Below are 14,506 nucleotides of genomic sequence, written 5' to 3'. Positions count from 1 at the left end.
CGCATTGCCGCGGCGCCGCTCGCCGCGGCGTCCTCCTCGCGCCCTCGCGTCCTCGCGCCGCCGCCGCCGAGCGCGCTCCGCGCGCGCGCGTCGTCGTCGTCGTCGTCGACGTCGACGTCCACGTCGACGACGACGCCCTCGCGACAGATCCCGCCGTGGGACGCGTCCGCGGCGACGTGGGACGTCCGCGTCCTGTACGACGGCGACTGCCCGCTGTGCGTCCGCGAGGTGAACTTCCTGCGCGCGAAGGACGCCGGGCGCGGCCGGCTCGACCTCGTGGACATCGCGAGCGCGTCGTACGACCCCGCGTCGAACCGCGGGATCGACTTCGAGACGGCGATGTCGACGATACACGGCGTCACGCCCGAGGGCGACGTCATCACGGGCATCGAGGTGTTCAAGCGCGCGTACGAGGCCGTGGGGTTGGGGTACGTGTACGCGTTCACGTCCGTGCCGTGGCTGGCGCGCGCGGCGGACGCGGCGTACGACTTCTGGGCGGGGAAGAGGCTGGCGGTGACCGGCCGAGCGTCGATGGCGGAGGTGAGAGACGCGCGCGAGCGAAGGATGCGCGCGGAGAGGGCGGCGGCGGAGGGAGGGACGGGCGCGGGCGCGTCCGCGTGCGCCGCGGAGAAGAAGAGCGCGAGCGCGAGCGCGAGCGCGGCGGCCGCGAACGACGGGCGGAGGTCGTGATGAGAGGACGGCCCGCGCGCCGTAACGCGTATTCACTCAAAATTGAACTCAATTCGCAACAATACAATATCACGAGCGCCGACGCGACGCGCCTTCGCGACGACTCACTGTAGTTTATCGTTTGGTCGTCGTCGTCGACGACGCGGCCGCGGGCGGCGCGGTCGTCGTCGTCGTCGGCGTCGGCGTCGTCTCCCCCGGGCGGGCGCCCCCGGTCTCCGGATTCGCCTCGTGCACTTGGTCGGCCTCCGTGAGCGTCACGGTTTCGCCCTCCTCTACCGCCGGCGGAGAGGGCGCGGCGGCGGCGTTCGCGGCGGCGGCGTTCGCCGCGGGCGGGCTCGGAACGACGACCGTGACCGTGCGCACGACGGGAGGCGCGGCCGCGACGACAGTTTTTTGCGGCGGCGGCGTCGTCATCGGCGGCGCTGACGCCATCATGTCGTCGATCGCGGCGGCGCCGGATTCCACCGTCCCTGGCGCGGTCGTCGCCGGCGCGGGCGTCTCCGGCGTGGGCGTCCCCGGCGTGGGCGTCGCCGGCGCGGGGGTCTCCGGCGCGGGGGTCTCCGGCGCGGGCGTCTCCTCCGGGGTTTCGCCCGTCGTCGACGCCGCCGCCGCCGTCGTCGTCGTCGCCGCCGTCGCGTCCGCGTCCGCGTCCGCGCCCGCCGCCGCCGCGTCGCCGCCGTCCTCCTTCTTCTCGCCGTCCTCCTCTTCCTTCTTCTTCGGATCTTCCATGGGCGCGACGTACTTGTCGCACTCGTTCGGCCCAACCTTGCTCCAGCACCGCCCGTCCTCCCAAGCGCACGCGCCGTTCGCGAGCGCGCCGCACTGGTCCTCCGTGACGTGCTCGCCCTCGCACATCTTCTCGCACCCCACGACGCCCGGGTACAGGTGGCCGTGCGGGATCGACTGGCCGTCGATCGCAGCCTGGATCGCGTCCACGAGCTTGTCGTGCAGCTCGCGCGACTCGCTCGCGCGTCTGCCGTCGTCTTCGCGCATCGCGGAGAACTCCGACGCGAGAGTTTCAAACCTCTTCGCCGCGGACGCGTCGCCCGACTCGGCGGCGGCGCGCACCGCGTCCGACAGCATCGCCCTCGTCTGCTCGAGGCTCGCGTTTTGCATCACGTGCGTGAGGTTTAACCCCTTGAGCAGGAGTCCGGTCTCGTTCTTGAGGCCGTTCTTGAGCCCGCCGGCGATGGTTTGGAAGTCGGACTTCATCTCCGCGCGCGACGCCGCGACGCCCTCGCGCAGCGCCGTCGTGTGGTTCATCATCTCCTCTTCCATCGCCGCGCGCGACGCCGCGACGCCCTCGCGCAGCGCCGTCGTGTGATTGTCCATCTCCTCTCTCAGCTCGCTCGAGAGGCGATTAATCTCGCTCTTGATCGACGCCGTCCCGTTCGCGACGTCGGAGAACTCGTGGTCGATGTCGTCGAAGCGCGACTTCGCCGTCGCCGCGTTCGCGTCCGTGTCGTTCGCCGCGGCGTCGATCCGACGTCTCAGCGACGCCAACGTGGCGTTTTCCACCGCAGCCTTTTCGTCAAAGTTCTTCCTCATCGTCGCCACGCCGTCGCGGAGCTTCGCGGCGACGTCGTCCGTGGCGTTGACCTCCGCCTCGCGCGCGTCCGCGATGGCGGCCGTCATCGTCTTCGCCGCGGACGCGATCTCGTTCGCCGCCGCTTCCTTCGTCTCGGACATCTTGGCGTTCATCTTCTCGTTCAGCTCGTCGATCTTCGACTTCTCTTTCTCCGCGTCTTTGCTCAGCTCATCGAGGATGTCCGCCTCCGTGTCCTTCGTGGAGTTCGCGATCGACTCGGTTAACTTATCGATCGCCGCGCGCGAGTCTTTCGCGGCTCTGTTCGAGCGATTATCCACCTTTTTGCTGAGCGCGTCGATCTGCGAGGTCTCGTCGTCCTCCTTATCGTCGAGCGCGTCGATCTTCGAGGTCTCCGCGTCTTCCTTGTCGTCGACGGCGGCGATATCAGGTCCGAGATCTGGCGTCGGCGGCGGCGGCGACGGCTTCGGCGGCTTCTTCGGCTTCGGCGGCTTCTTCGGCGACGGCGGCGACGGCGCGTCCGGCGGCGGCGACGGCGTGTCCGGCGTCGGCGGCTTCTTCGGCGACGGCGGCTTCTTCGGCGACGGCGGCGGCGGCGACGGCGCCTCCTCTTCGGAGTCGGCGTCCTCGGACGCCGGCGCGTTCTCTTCGGAGTCGGCGTCCTCGGACGCCGGCGACGGCGGCGGCGACGGCTTCGGCGGCTTCTTCGGCTTCGGCGGCTTCTTCGGCGAGGGCGGCGGCGGCGACGGCGCGTTCTCTTCGGAGTCGGCGTCCTCGGACGCCGGCGGCGGCAATTCGTCGTCGCTCCCGGCGTCGTCGTCCGAGGTGTTCTGCCCGAGCGAGATCCCGCGCGCGCGGCGCGACGCGGCGTCGCCGGGGAAAGCGTTCGTCGGCGCGATCGGCGCGTCGCGTCCGCCCGCGGCGACCGCCGCGGACGCGATCTCCGCGGCTCTGCCGCTCGCGAGCGCGACCGCGACGAGCGCGCCGGTCACGAGCGCGATCGCGGTGGACGCGTTGCACGAGAACCATCCGCCGCCGCCGGCGTTCCCGCGCGACGATCGGCGACCGCGCGCGCCGTCGCCGATGAGGGGGACTCGCTCGCCGTAATGCGGCGATCGCGCGGGAATCAGCACGCCCCGGGGCGCGTGCGAGGATTCGTTCGCGCGGAGGCGTCCCATCGATCGCGCCGTCGCCCGCCTGCCTCTTCAAAAGCGCGTCGTCGTCGTTCTAAAACACGAGCAGCACGATCTCCCGCGCGCGCGGAGTTCGTTCGTCGCGCGGGCGCGGAGGCGACGCGCGAGGGCGGTTCGAATGGAGGACGCGCGCGGTGGCGCCCCACAAACGACCTAAAAAAAATGAAACCTGTAACACCACCGCGAGGGAGGGTCTTCGAACCGCGGCCGCCGTACAGTACGAATACACGCGTATGGGAACTAGTCAAGCGACCTCGGCGGTGTCTATACCCTAAACGACGGTTTACATAGAAAAATAAGGCGACGTGCGCGGACGTGTATGCCTTAGTTTCCCTTAGTTAGATAATTTACCGGTCAGATCACCGCGGCGATCGGTGAAAAACGCGCTTTGAACGCGCGGGTTTCATCGCGACAGGCGGTCTAATCTCCCGATCTCCCTTCCTCGCCCGCATCAAATCTCGCGACCGAGGCGTCCTCCAATCGCGGCCTCGCACGGACAGCTGGCAGCGAGCGAGGAAGACTGAAAAGCGCCGCGGAAAGCGTCGCGGACGCCATTCCCCGCACACGAACACACGTTCACACACACATCAAATCTTCTAAAATGGCCTGCATTGCCTCCTCCTTCACCGGCTCCGTCGCGGCCCTCAAGGCGACCAAGGTCACGGTGCGTGCGCGCGCGCGTCTTCCCCGCGCGGCGACTCCGGTCGCGCTGCGATCGATCGGCGTTTTTAACGAGAGGTTCATCGCGCGTTCGCGACGCGCGCTTCGCGCGTCGCGTCGCGCGACGCGCGCGATTCGCGGCGTATCACGCGCGGAAAAGGATCCGTGGACGCTCCGCGCGATCGTTTCTTCGCGCGCGCATCGCGAATCGCGCGGCGCGCGCCCGGCCTCGGTCGGATCCGGCGCGATGAGATCTCGCGGGGGGTTTCCTCCCTCTCTCTCCAAACGGAAGCGGTCACCGCGAGGGGAAAAAGAAATATCTCACTCCTATACCTCTCTCCTCTCTCTCCTCGCTCCTCGTCCTAAGCAGGCCAAGTCCGTGTCCACCGTCGTCAAGGCGGACATCTACCCGGAGTTCGGCACCTACCCGGGCGGCGGCGAGTCCCCGATCATCCCCTTCGGCTCCGAGAAGAACGCCGAGCGTGAGGTCATCCACGGCCGCTGGGCGATGCTCGGCGTGACCGGCGCGTGGGCGGCGGAGAACGGCACGGGCATCCCCTGGTTCACCGCGGGCACCCTCTGCACCCCGGACGACTGCACCGCCGTCGCGGACAAGTTCCCGGGCGCCGTCGCGCCCCTCGCGCCGGAGGGCTCCGGCTACCCGTCCTTCTGGGCCGTCCTCGCCATCGAGGTCGTCCTCGTCGGCCTCGCCGAGGCGTACCGCACCGGCCTCTCCGACCCGGTCTTCGACGAGCTCACCGTCGGTGACGTCTCCCCGGGTGGCCGCTTCGACCCCCTCGGCCTCGCCGAGTCCGGTGACCTCGAGGAGCTCAAGATCAAGGAGCTCAAGCACTGCCGCCTCTCCATGTTCGCGTGGCTCGGCTGCATCATGCAGGGCCTCGCCACCCAGGAGGGCCCCATCGCCAACTGGCAGGCGCACGTCGCGGACCCGGTCCACGCCAACGTCCTCACGAACGCGGCGTCCGGCTTCGGCTTCTACTAAGCGGCGCGCGCGTCTTTTTTCTCGAATAAATAACGTTCGAGGAGAAGTGTTCGCCCGTGAAGGGAATCATTCTTACGTACGATCGATTGGTGTGGGTTCGCGTCTAGTTGAAACCTCGTTTTAACGAAACCGCGAGCCTCGTGAAAAAAAATCTCTTGAAATAAAGCCTCGCCCGATCCTCTACCCGAACGCGTCTCTCCAGATACACCGCAGGAGGTACCACGCGATCCTGCACTCGACGTACGACGCCGCCTCCCTGACCGGGTACGTCACCGCCCTCCACGGGTACGAAAACATCTTCGTCATCGCTCGGTACGCGCGTCGCCGACGACGCCGCTGACTCGGCATGACGCCGCCGTTTCGCTCGCGCGCCCACGCGAACGCCGCGTCTCGTATCGCGACGTTCGGCGCGACGTGCGCGAGCTCCACCCTGCTCTCCCTATCGAGCGGGTCCGTCGGGTTCGACCTGATCCACCGCTCGATCGCGGCGCGCTCGTACGTCCGCCCGGTCGTGAGCACGATCGCGGGCTGCGACATCATCGCCTGCGTGATGGGGCACACGAGCGCGTCTGGCGCGTCGTCGGCGCAGTCGCGGATAACGCGCGACGGGTAGACGACGGGGTCGGGCCATCGCTCCCTCGCGCGCGCGTGCGCGGCGACGAGCGCTCTCGTCCGCGCCTCGCTCCGGTCGCGCCGCGACTTCTTCTTCTTCTTGTCGTCGTTCAAAAGCCACGTCGTCGCCGTCGCGAGGCTCGCCAACGCGGCCGTCGCCATCGCGCGCGCGGAGGTCGTCGTCAGGCGCGTTCTACACGAGCGAGCGAACGTCGGGGTGGAGTTGAAAGGCGTCAGAAGCGGAGTTGAAAGGCGTCGAGGGCGGGGATTGAAAGCGAGGGACCCTGGGCGGAGAGAGACGACGGCAAAAGTCCTTAAGGATCGGCGTTCACCACGCCGACGCGGTCGTATGGGGACCAGTGTATAATAGAACGCGCCTCAGCGTCGACCACGTCCACGCCCGCGATCCTCCTCCTCCAGATCCTCCTCCCCTCGAGGTCGACGCGTCGTTGCTCTGCGGCGGCAAGGACCCGTCCTTCGATCGCGCGCGCGCGTGCGCTTCCACGAGCTGCCGCACCGCGAGGTTCGGCGCGAGCTCGAGCGCGTCGACGGCGCATCGCGCGTCGGAGGGGTCGCACCCGCGCTCGGCGACGAATTTTTCCACCGCGTCGCGCTGGTACGTCAGACCGGTGGACGCGACGATCGCGGGGGCGGTCATGATGACGCCGCTGAGCGCGCATCGCATATGCGGCGGCGCGTCGGCGGGGTCGAGGTCGTCGTGGAGGACGAGAGGCGGCGGCCAGTGCGCGACGGTCGTCGTCATGGCCGGCCGGCCGCGCGAGGTGGAGTGATGTGCGCGGGCCGCGCCGCGGTCGTTGCGTGTTCCGATGTTTTGACTCTCTTCTGCTCGCTCGTCGCGTTCGCGCGTAAAAATATCGCCACGTGTCGGGTACTTCCAGCAGACGTCAGGACGCGTCCGCCGGCCGGCCGCCGCGGCAATCCGCGTCGCGCGTCCGCCGCCATGGCCATCTCGACGACCGTCGGCTCCGTGCTGGACGTCCCCGAAGCCGAGCTCGCGTCGATGCCGACGCGCGCGCTCAAGTCGCTCGCGATTCGCGCGGGGCTGGAGCCGGAATGGGAAGCGATCGCGAGCGCGCATCGCGCGGACCTCGTGCGCGCGCTCGCGGCGACGCGCCGCGAGCACGTCGCGTTCGTTCGCTCCGTGACCGAACTCGGCGGGCGCGACGTCGCGATCGCGCTGGGCGTCCGAGAGATCGAGGACGACGTCCGAGGGAAGAGCGCGGCCGCGGCGGCGACGCGCGCGTCGATGAAGCGCGCGATGGAGACCGCGGTCGACGCCGCGGTGCACGTCGTCCCGAGCGGCAGCGGCGTGCACATCGGCGGCGGGTGGATCCTCACGTGCGCGCACTGCGTCTGCAGGGACGGCGACGCCACGGACGAGGAGGAGAGCGACGGCGATTTCGGCGGCGACGGCGACGACGGCGTCGTCGTCGTCGACCTGACGACGTCGCCGCCGACGTCGCCGAAAAAGAAGCGGAAGGCGGCCGCGCCGCCTCAAACGCCGCGGCGCGTCGGTCGCGTTAAGGACCTCGTGACCGTGGACGGGACCGTCGTCGCGGGCGAGTGCGTTCACGCGGACGAGGGGAAAGATCTCGCGCTTCTGAAGCTCGTCGCGGCGCCGCCGGCGTCGCTTCGCGCCGCCGGCGTCGCGCCGGCGCCGGCGCCGGCGCCGAAGACGAAGACTCACAGGACGCGCGTCGTCGTCGTCGGGAACCCGCACGACTGGGACCTGGAGCTTCCGTCCGGGGCGGCGCCGAGGAAGATGGGGTACACGCCGTTCTGGGTGAGTAACGGACACGCTTTGGGCGTTTTATCGGCGGAGGCGGCGAGCGAGAAGGGCCTTGGTCGACAGATGCACACCGCGTGGACGTATTGGGGTCACAGCGGCGCGGCGCTGTTTCGAGCGTCGGACGCGCGCGTGGTGGGCGTGCACAACTCCTGGGACGAGGGCAACGACGCGATGCGGCACGCGGTGTGCTTGGAAGATCTCCGCGCGTTCTTAGACGCGACCGGGGTGGAGTACTACGGTCGCGGCGACGACGGGTGACGACGACCGTGTGTGAGTAGACTGAGTAGTACAGTACAGTAGTACGCTATGATCGGTGTATGCGTTGTTAGTCACGACGGATTTCTGCGGTCGGACAGCGAGATAACGAATCTCTTCTGTTGTTACGTAAACTCCGGCGAGGTTTTCGCATTGGCTTCATTCCTCGAGAGCACGCCCCGTCGCCGCCATGGCCTCCATCGCCTCAAACTTCGCCGCGATGGCGCTCCCGAAACGGGCATCGTCGATGTCGTTCCGCGCGAACGCCGCGAGCCGCGCGCGGCTCGCGGCGCCGCGCGTCGCGCCGACGCGCGCGGGGACGTCGAAAAGATCTCGCACGTCGTCGCTGCGCGTCGTCGCGGAGGAGCGCCTGAACATCGTCATGGTCGGCGCGGAGTGTGCGCCGTTTTCGAAGACCGGCGGCCTCGGCGACGTCATGGCATCCCTCCCCAAGGTCCGCGTCCGCCCGCCGCGTGGTTAAAAAAACTCTCCGCGGCGCGTCGCGCGGTCGCCCGGCCATCTTGTCCGCATATAAGATCCTGTCTTTCCCCCGATCTCCCTTTCCCCTCTATCCATCCTTCCTTCGTCTGACGTCGCGCGCCTTCGCGCTCGCCGTCGCTCCCCCGCCGTACATCGATCGACAGGCGCTCGTGGCACGCGGGCATCGCGTCATGGCCGTCATCCCGATGTACTACCACTACGACGAGTGCGGCACCCCGTGCGGCGCGGTCGACCTGAACATCTGCGGCGAGATGCAGCACGTCGATTACTTCCACCACAATCGCGACGGCGTCGATCTCGTCTTCGTCTCCCATCCCGCGTTTTACGAGAACGTGAGCGCCATCTACGGCGGGGGGACGATGGGGGTGACGTGGCGCGGGGCGTTGCTCTCGCAAGCCGCGATCGAGGCGGTGTGGCACGTCCCGTGCGGAGGCTTCCCGTTCGGCACGGACAACTTGGTGCGCGGCCGGAGGCGACCCATCCATCCGTCGTCCATCTTTTTTTTTCTCCCCGCGGTGCCAACTCGGATTGATACCCCCTCCCCGCGCGCGCGCGTCCGCGCCGCCCCTCATCGTACCCCCCGTCCCTCTCCCCTAAACCCCCTGAACCTAAACCCTAAACCCTAAACCCCTCGTCCACGCGCAGATCTACGTCGCGAACGACTGGCACACGGCCATCCTCCCCGTGTACCTCCGCGCCTTCTACCAAGACCATCAGATCCTCGGGTACGCGCGCTCGTGCCTCATCGTGCACAACATCGCGCATCAGGTGCGTTCTCCTATATACACTGCTCCCCATACGACCGCGTCGGCGTGGTGAACGCCGATCCTTAAGGACTTTTCTTCCCGGCGGCGCATCTCTCCGCCCAGGGTCCCTCGCTCACAATCCCGACGCACCTCGACGCCTTTCGACTTCGCTTCTGACGCGCCTCCCGACTCCGCCCCGACGTCATCCCTTCGCGTGGACCCTCCCTCGAAATTCAGGGCCGCACGCACTGCGACGACGTCTGGCGACTGAACCTCCCGGACCACCACACCGGCGCGTTCTACCTCGACGACCCGATGGAAGGCCCCGGGATGAACGTCCTCAAGGCTGGGATCGAGTACGCGACGAAAGTCATCGCGGTGTCGCCCGGATACGCGTGGGAGATCGGCACGGACGAGGGCGGCTGGGGCCTCGCGCCGACGATTCGAAACGACCCGGTGAAAGTCTCGGGCATCGTCAACGGCATCGACTTCAACGAGTGGTCGCCCGAGATGGATCCGTATCTGCAGTCGGACGGATACCAAACCTACGGCACGAACCTCGAGGGGTGGTGGACCGGGAAGCAAGCGTGCAAGGCGGCGCTGCAGCGGCAGCTGGGTCTCGAGGAACGCCACGACGTCCCTCTGCTCGGATTCATCGGGCGCCTGGACGAGCAGAAAGGGATCGACCTCATCCTAAACAGCGAGGAGTTTCTCATGTCTCAGGACGTGCAGATCGTGTTCCTCGGGTCCGGGCGGCAGGACCTTCAGGACCGTCTCCACGAGATGGAGTGTCGGAACCGGCACGCGGTCAGAGCGTGGATCGGATTCAGCAACGAGATGGCGCATCGCATCACCGCGGGGTGCGACATCCTGCTGATGCCGTCTCGGTTTGAACCGTGCGGTCTGAACCAGCTGTACGCGATGCACTACGGTACCGTCCCGGTCGTGCACCACGTCGGCGGGCTAAGAGATACCGTGCGACACTTCGACGGGAACCACGATGCGGGCGGGACGGGGTGGGCGTTCGAGCGCGCGGAGGCGGATAAGTTTCAGTGGTCGCTCGGACAGGCGATTTACACGCTGCGCAACCACAAGGAATCGTTCGCCGCCATCGGCGTGCGAGGGATGCAGCAAGATCTCGGGTGGGACCACGCCGCGTACTTGTACGAGCAGAAGTTTATCGAGGCGAAGTACGCGCACTAGTGGCGAGCGAGCGAGGGGCGGGAGGGCGGGAGGGAGGGAACGGCGGGCGGGGCGACGTTTTGAATTATTATTCGTTTATTTTCCGCACGACGACGACGACGACGACGACGACGACGACGACGACGACGACGCGCGACGACGCGCGATGCGACGCGACCCCTCAACCCGTGTGTACTGTGCTCGCGTCTCTTTGACGAACGGAAAAAAATATTTAGTTTATCCCTGGTGTCCCTCGTTCCCCTCTCGGCGGCGCGGCGCGGCGCGCGCGCCTCACAAAAACTGCTCGTTCTCCCACACCGCCCACCCGTCCCCGGAGGCGCGTAACTTCCACTTCGTGTTCCCGACGTTGGTGTGGTTCGGCGACCAGTCCCCGGGCCCGAGCTTCATGCAGATGGACCGGCGCGACATGTCCACCTCGTCGCACAGCCCGCGCTCGACGTGCTGCCGCGGGCTCCCGATGTGCGCCGCGTAACACCCGTCCTCCGCGCGTTCGATGTGCACCGCCGCGTTGCAATTAATCTCGTTTTCTCTTCGCGTCGCGATGAGCTCTTCGATCATGTCGCGCAGCCCGCCGTCCTTCCAGTGGTCGTAAAACACCGTCGGCGTCCCCGGGTGCGTGAGAATGTACGCGTACCCTTCCTGGAGCTTATCCGTCGGGAACGGCCAGTGTTGAAGCGTGCTTCCGGTGTCGTGGTTCTCCAAAAACGTAACCGCGTGCGTCGGCCACTTGCCGAGGAACCCCGTGGGGTGCCCGTCGTGGTCAATCATGCGCCAGTACTGCTTGTTCCGAACCGCCTCCTGTAATATCCCCTTCGTCGTGAAGTCGAACGCCGCGGTGTTCCCGCCGGTGCTATCGCACCAGTCGTACGTCGACTGCCGGTGCGAGTTTTGGTCGTACTCCAGATCGCCGCCGTTGTAGTTGCACGCGACCCAGTGCTCGCCGACGCTGACGCGCGGCGCGCTGTCGGCGACGTACTCCCCGGTGAAGTTCCCGGCGTAGCCCTTGACGAAGTCGAAACGCCACCCGCCGAACCCGATATCGTCTCGCATCCATCGCAGCCACTCTTTCAGGTCGTTCCGGACCCAGTCTTGCGTGTGGTCGATGTTGGGCGCGGGGCCGTAATTTTCCCCCGTGCCCGCGTGCCCTTGGCCGCCAAACTCCGGGTTGTCCGTCGTCACCGCGCGCTGGTCCCACGCCATCCTCCCGGTGAAGATATTCCACCGCCCGGCGTCGTCTTTCGCCTCCGCGCATCGGTGGTTGATGACGATGTCCGCCACGGGGCAGATCCCGTGGTTCTTCAACTCGGCGATGCACCGCTGGAGGTCGCCTTGCGATCCGTAAAACGAGTTCAAGTCGTACAGATCCGACGGCAGGTACCCCTGGTCGGAGACCGACTTCGTGGGCGGCGGCAGCCACACGGAGCTGAACCCGGCGTCTTTTATCGCGCGCGCCTCGCCCGACAGCATGTTGAACCAGTTCCCAGGCTTGCAGCTCTCCCAGTTGAACCCCTGGAGCATCACCTCGTCGCCCGTTCCCATCGGCGTGACGGGCGCGGGAATCGGCACGTCCAGCGGCGGCGGCGGCGGCGGCAGCGCCTCCGTCTTCTTCTCCTCCTTCTTCTTCTTCTCCTCCTTGCGCTCCTTCAACGCGGGCGGCTCGAACGTCGGCATCTTGATCGCGTCCGGCATCGGCAGCGGCGCCTCGTACGGCCTCGCGATGACAGCCGCGGGGCTCTCGTACGGCCGCGGCGTCGCCGCCGGCGCCGGCGACCAGTCGAACGACGGCGGCGACGCCAGCGCGTCGAGCTCGTCTTCGGTCGTGATGCCGAGCGCTCTGTTACGCATCGCGTCGCGCTCGGCGAGCATGCCTCGCATCGCCGTCATGCGCGACTCCAGCGCCGCCTGCGCCTCCATCCGCGGCGCTTGGAGACGGTCCATCTCCGCGGGGTTCGTCGCGGCGGCGCGTTGGCGTTCGAGCGCGACGAAATGTGCCGCCGCCGCCGCCATCTCCGCGGCGGCGACGCGCAGCTGCGCGCTGAGCACCGAGGCCGGGTCCGCGGGGATGGCAGAGCCGTTCGCGCCGTCCACGCTCTGGGCGCCGTACGGCGTCGGCGTGGAGTAGGTACTCTCCTCGGGCGCCGGCGCGGACGGTGCGTTCCACGAAAAGTCTTGGTCTCGCCGCGGCTCGTGAGACACCGCGGGCGGCGACGAGTCCAGCTGATGGTTCCACGCGTTCGCCGCGGAGGACAGCCCGTCCTCGTCCAGGCTCGCGTCGACGTCGTCGTGGTCGCCGCCGCCGCCGCCGCCCCACGAGGCGTTCCATGATAAATCCTCGCGCGCGGCCCCCGTCGTCGCGGCGTCTTCGTTCGGTGGGGTCCAGTACGTCGTCCCTCCGTTGTCAGTCACCGTCGTGCCGTTCCACGACGCCGCCGCGGCGGATAAGCCGTCCTCGTCCAGGCTCGCGGCGGGGTCGTCGTAGCTGCCGCCGTGCCAGGATAAGTCGGGGTGTTCGTCGCGGTCGCTCGTCGTCGCGGCGCCGCCGCCCCACGATCCGGGATCGTCCCACGACGACGTCGAACGGGTCTGCTGGGGCTCCGGCTCTTGTCCGCGGTACGAAACCTCGAAACCCCCCTCGGTCGCCGCCGCGCCGCCGAAATCGCCGTTATCGTCGTTAAAGAACGAGTACGACGGGATGTCGTCCGACGACACGACGGGGATGCTCGACCTCCCGAGCTCGTGACGCGTGTCGTCGTCGTCGTCGCGTGTGTCGACGACGTGCCACGACTCCGCCATCGCTCTCGCGCCCTCCGCGTCGAAGTAAGTACCCGAAGTGCCCTCCTCCTCGTCTCGCGCGTGCACCGCGTACTCGACGCCTCCGTGCGCGCTCGAGTACGACGCGTCGAGCACCTGGACGTCGTCGACGGACAGCGACCGACGCATGTGCGACGCGAGCCCCTCGAGCTCCTCGTCCGTGAGCCTCGATCCGTTCGCGTTAGAGACGACGTGGAAGATGTCCGGGACGTCCGACGCCTCGTTCTCGGGTCGAATGAACGCCGCCTTGATGTCCAGGTCGTACGTGGACAGCGCGGTGGTCAAGTTCGCGAGCCCGCCGAAGTGGTCGAAGCCGACGCATCGAACGACGGTGACGTCGGAATCGCGCGGATTCTCCACCGCGACCGCGGTGGCGTCGTCGGCGCCGTCCGCGCGCGTCCACGCGTCTTGCTCCGAGAAGACCGCGCGCGGGACGTGCGACGGGTCGTCGCCGTTGTGCGCGCGCGGGGTCGTCGACGACGTCGCGCGTCGCGTCGACGTCTTCCGCGCGGGATGATGGCGGCCCGCGCGACCTCTCGCGCTGTTGTGTTTCGAGCTCGCGAGCGAGCCTCGGGCGCCGCCGCGCGCGCTCGCGTCGCGCCCGGGCGCGCTCGCGATCGCCTGAGGTTCGGGGGAGAGCGCGGGGAAGGACGGGTGAGGACGATCGCGCGAGATCTCGCGGCGGCGGGGGGGGGACGCGAGGACGCGCGCGCGCGCGGTCGCGCGCGAGGAGAGCGCGTCACGGCCGCGACTTCTCGCGCGGGGGACCGCGGAAAGGACCGGGCGCGAAGATTCGAGAGGACGAAAACCCTGGCGCGCGAGACCGCACCTGTCCGCTCGCGCCGCTCATCGCGCCCGCCGCGCTGCTCATGTTCCTTCGTTACCGCGCGGAAGCTTCCTCCGCGCGCGTGATCGTCCACAGTCGCGCCCGCGCGTGACGAATGCCCCCGCCGCCGCGGGACGCCGCAAAAGCGACTAGGTTTAGGATAGACCGCAAGATGCGCTTTTAGCGGTCTATTCCGCGGTTCAAATCGCGCACAAGTGGCAGTGATTGAATTGTTCGTTCCGTGACTGCTCTGCATACAAGTGTATCGCTAGATCCGGGCTCGTGACTGATTTACATACGAAAAAGTACACCTCCGTCGCCCGTTTGCGAGCGATGATTTTTTTTTGACAGGAGGCGCTTTCGGGAAGTCTCTCGGGGGAGTTCATCCCACGACTTCGGCACACTCCCGCGCGCTCTCGACGCGTCGACGCACGCCACACGCTTCCGAGCACCCACTCAAGGTGCGACGCGCGATCGATCGCGCACTCGTTCGACCGTCCGAACCCGCGCGCGGGGTCGCCGCATCGTCGCGTCGCCCCCCCGCGGCGCGTCTCCGCGACGCGCGACGGTCCGCGGCGGGGGGCGTCGTCGCGTTCGTTCCCTTTTCAAACGCCGACGAAGATCTGTCCTCGTCGCGCGGCGTGCGGGAG

The 14,506-nt window shown here is 67.9% G+C and overlaps 8 protein-coding genes across 8 annotated transcripts in view; 5 read left to right on the top strand and 3 right to left on the bottom strand.

Moving 5' to 3' along the window:
* Positions 1–168: 168 nt before the first annotated feature.
* On the top strand, positions 169–561 carry MICPUCDRAFT_8847 (uncharacterized protein; the record flags this gene model as incomplete). Its single annotated transcript, XM_003061062.1, has 1 exon — positions 169–561. A coding segment is annotated over one exon (393 nt), but the record flags the coding sequence as incomplete, so codon positions are not given.
* Positions 562–804: 243 nt separating this feature from the next.
* On the bottom strand, positions 805–3,534 carry MICPUCDRAFT_63216 (uncharacterized protein; the record flags this gene model as incomplete). Its single annotated transcript, XM_003060805.1, has 1 exon — positions 805–3,534. The coding sequence occupies exon 1, from the start codon at positions 3,412–3,414 to the stop codon at positions 805–807; it is 2,610 nt and encodes an 869-aa protein (XP_003060851.1). The 5' UTR covers positions 3,415–3,534.
* A 456-nt stretch (positions 3,535–3,990) lies between these two features.
* Positions 3,991–5,272, top strand: LHCP2.1 (prasinophyte specific chlorophyll a/b-binding protein, chloroplast precursor). The gene is made up of 2 exons (XM_003061061.1): positions 3,991–4,093; positions 4,457–5,272. Exons 1-2 carry the CDS (start codon positions 4,031–4,033, stop codon positions 5,090–5,092), a joined length of 699 nt encoding a protein of 232 aa, XP_003061107.1. The 5' UTR covers positions 3,991–4,030; the 3' UTR covers positions 5,093–5,272.
* MICPUCDRAFT_41162 (uncharacterized protein) lies at positions 5,273–5,632 on the bottom strand (the record flags this gene model as incomplete). The annotated part of the gene is made up of 1 exon (XM_003060804.1): positions 5,273–5,632. One exon carries the CDS (start codon positions 5,630–5,632, stop codon positions 5,273–5,275), a length of 360 nt encoding a protein of 119 aa, XP_003060850.1.
* A 757-nt stretch (positions 5,633–6,389) lies between these two features.
* Positions 6,390–7,837, top strand: MICPUCDRAFT_63206 (uncharacterized protein; the record flags this gene model as incomplete). The annotated part of the gene is made up of 1 exon (XM_003061060.1): positions 6,390–7,837. One exon carries the CDS (start codon positions 6,390–6,392, stop codon positions 7,770–7,772), a length of 1,383 nt encoding a protein of 460 aa, XP_003061106.1. The 3' UTR covers positions 7,773–7,837.
* Positions 7,838–8,151: 314 nt separating this feature from the next.
* Positions 8,152–10,219, top strand: SSIIB (glycosyltransferase family 5 protein; the record flags this gene model as incomplete). Its single annotated transcript, XM_003061059.1, has 4 exons — positions 8,152–8,223; positions 8,414–8,728; positions 8,916–9,038; positions 9,254–10,219. The coding sequence occupies 4 exons, from the start codon at positions 8,152–8,154 to the stop codon at positions 10,217–10,219; spliced, it is 1,476 nt and encodes a 491-aa protein (XP_003061105.1).
* Positions 10,220–10,388: 169 nt separating this feature from the next.
* On the bottom strand, positions 10,389–11,866 carry AMY4 (glycoside hydrolase family 13 protein). The gene has a single exon (XM_003060803.1). The coding sequence runs from the start codon at positions 11,756–11,758 to the stop codon at positions 10,490–10,492; it is 1,269 nt and encodes a 422-aa protein (XP_003060849.1). The 5' UTR covers positions 11,759–11,866; the 3' UTR covers positions 10,389–10,489.
* A 2,406-nt stretch (positions 11,867–14,272) lies between these two features.
* The window catches only part of MICPUCDRAFT_49663 (actin, flagellar inner arm intermediate chain), a 2,283-nt gene continuing 2,049 nt past the window's right edge, over positions 14,273–14,506 (top strand). Inside the window, exon 1 of the mRNA XM_003061058.1 lies at positions 14,273–14,317. The gene's annotated coding sequence lies outside the window, so the exon portion shown is untranslated. The remainder of the gene's footprint in view (positions 14,318–14,506) is intronic.

The sequence above is a fragment of the Micromonas pusilla genome (genome assembly GCF_000151265.4).
Source record: "Micromonas pusilla CCMP1545 genomic scaffold MICPUCscaffold_9, whole genome shotgun sequence".
NCBI lineage: Eukaryota > Viridiplantae > Chlorophyta > Mamiellophyceae > Mamiellales > Mamiellaceae > Micromonas > Micromonas pusilla.
The sequence above is the reverse complement of the archived record's forward strand: the minus strand, read 5'-3'. Positions and strand labels throughout refer to the sequence as shown.

Bases quoted from the DNA above. Each gene is read 5' to 3' on its own strand.
- LHCP2.1 (XM_003061061.1), top strand. From the start codon at position 4,031: ATGGCCTGCATTGCCTCCTCCTTCACCGGCTCCGTCGCGGCCCTCAAG. The intron at 4,094-4,456 runs GTGCGTGCGCGC...CCTCGTCCTAAG, and splicing joins TCAAGGCGACCAAGGTCACG to CAGGCCAAGTCCGTGTCCAC.
- AMY4 (XM_003060803.1), bottom strand. From the start codon at position 11,758: ATGGGAACGGGCGACGAGGTGATGCTCCAGGGGTTCAACTGGGAGAGC.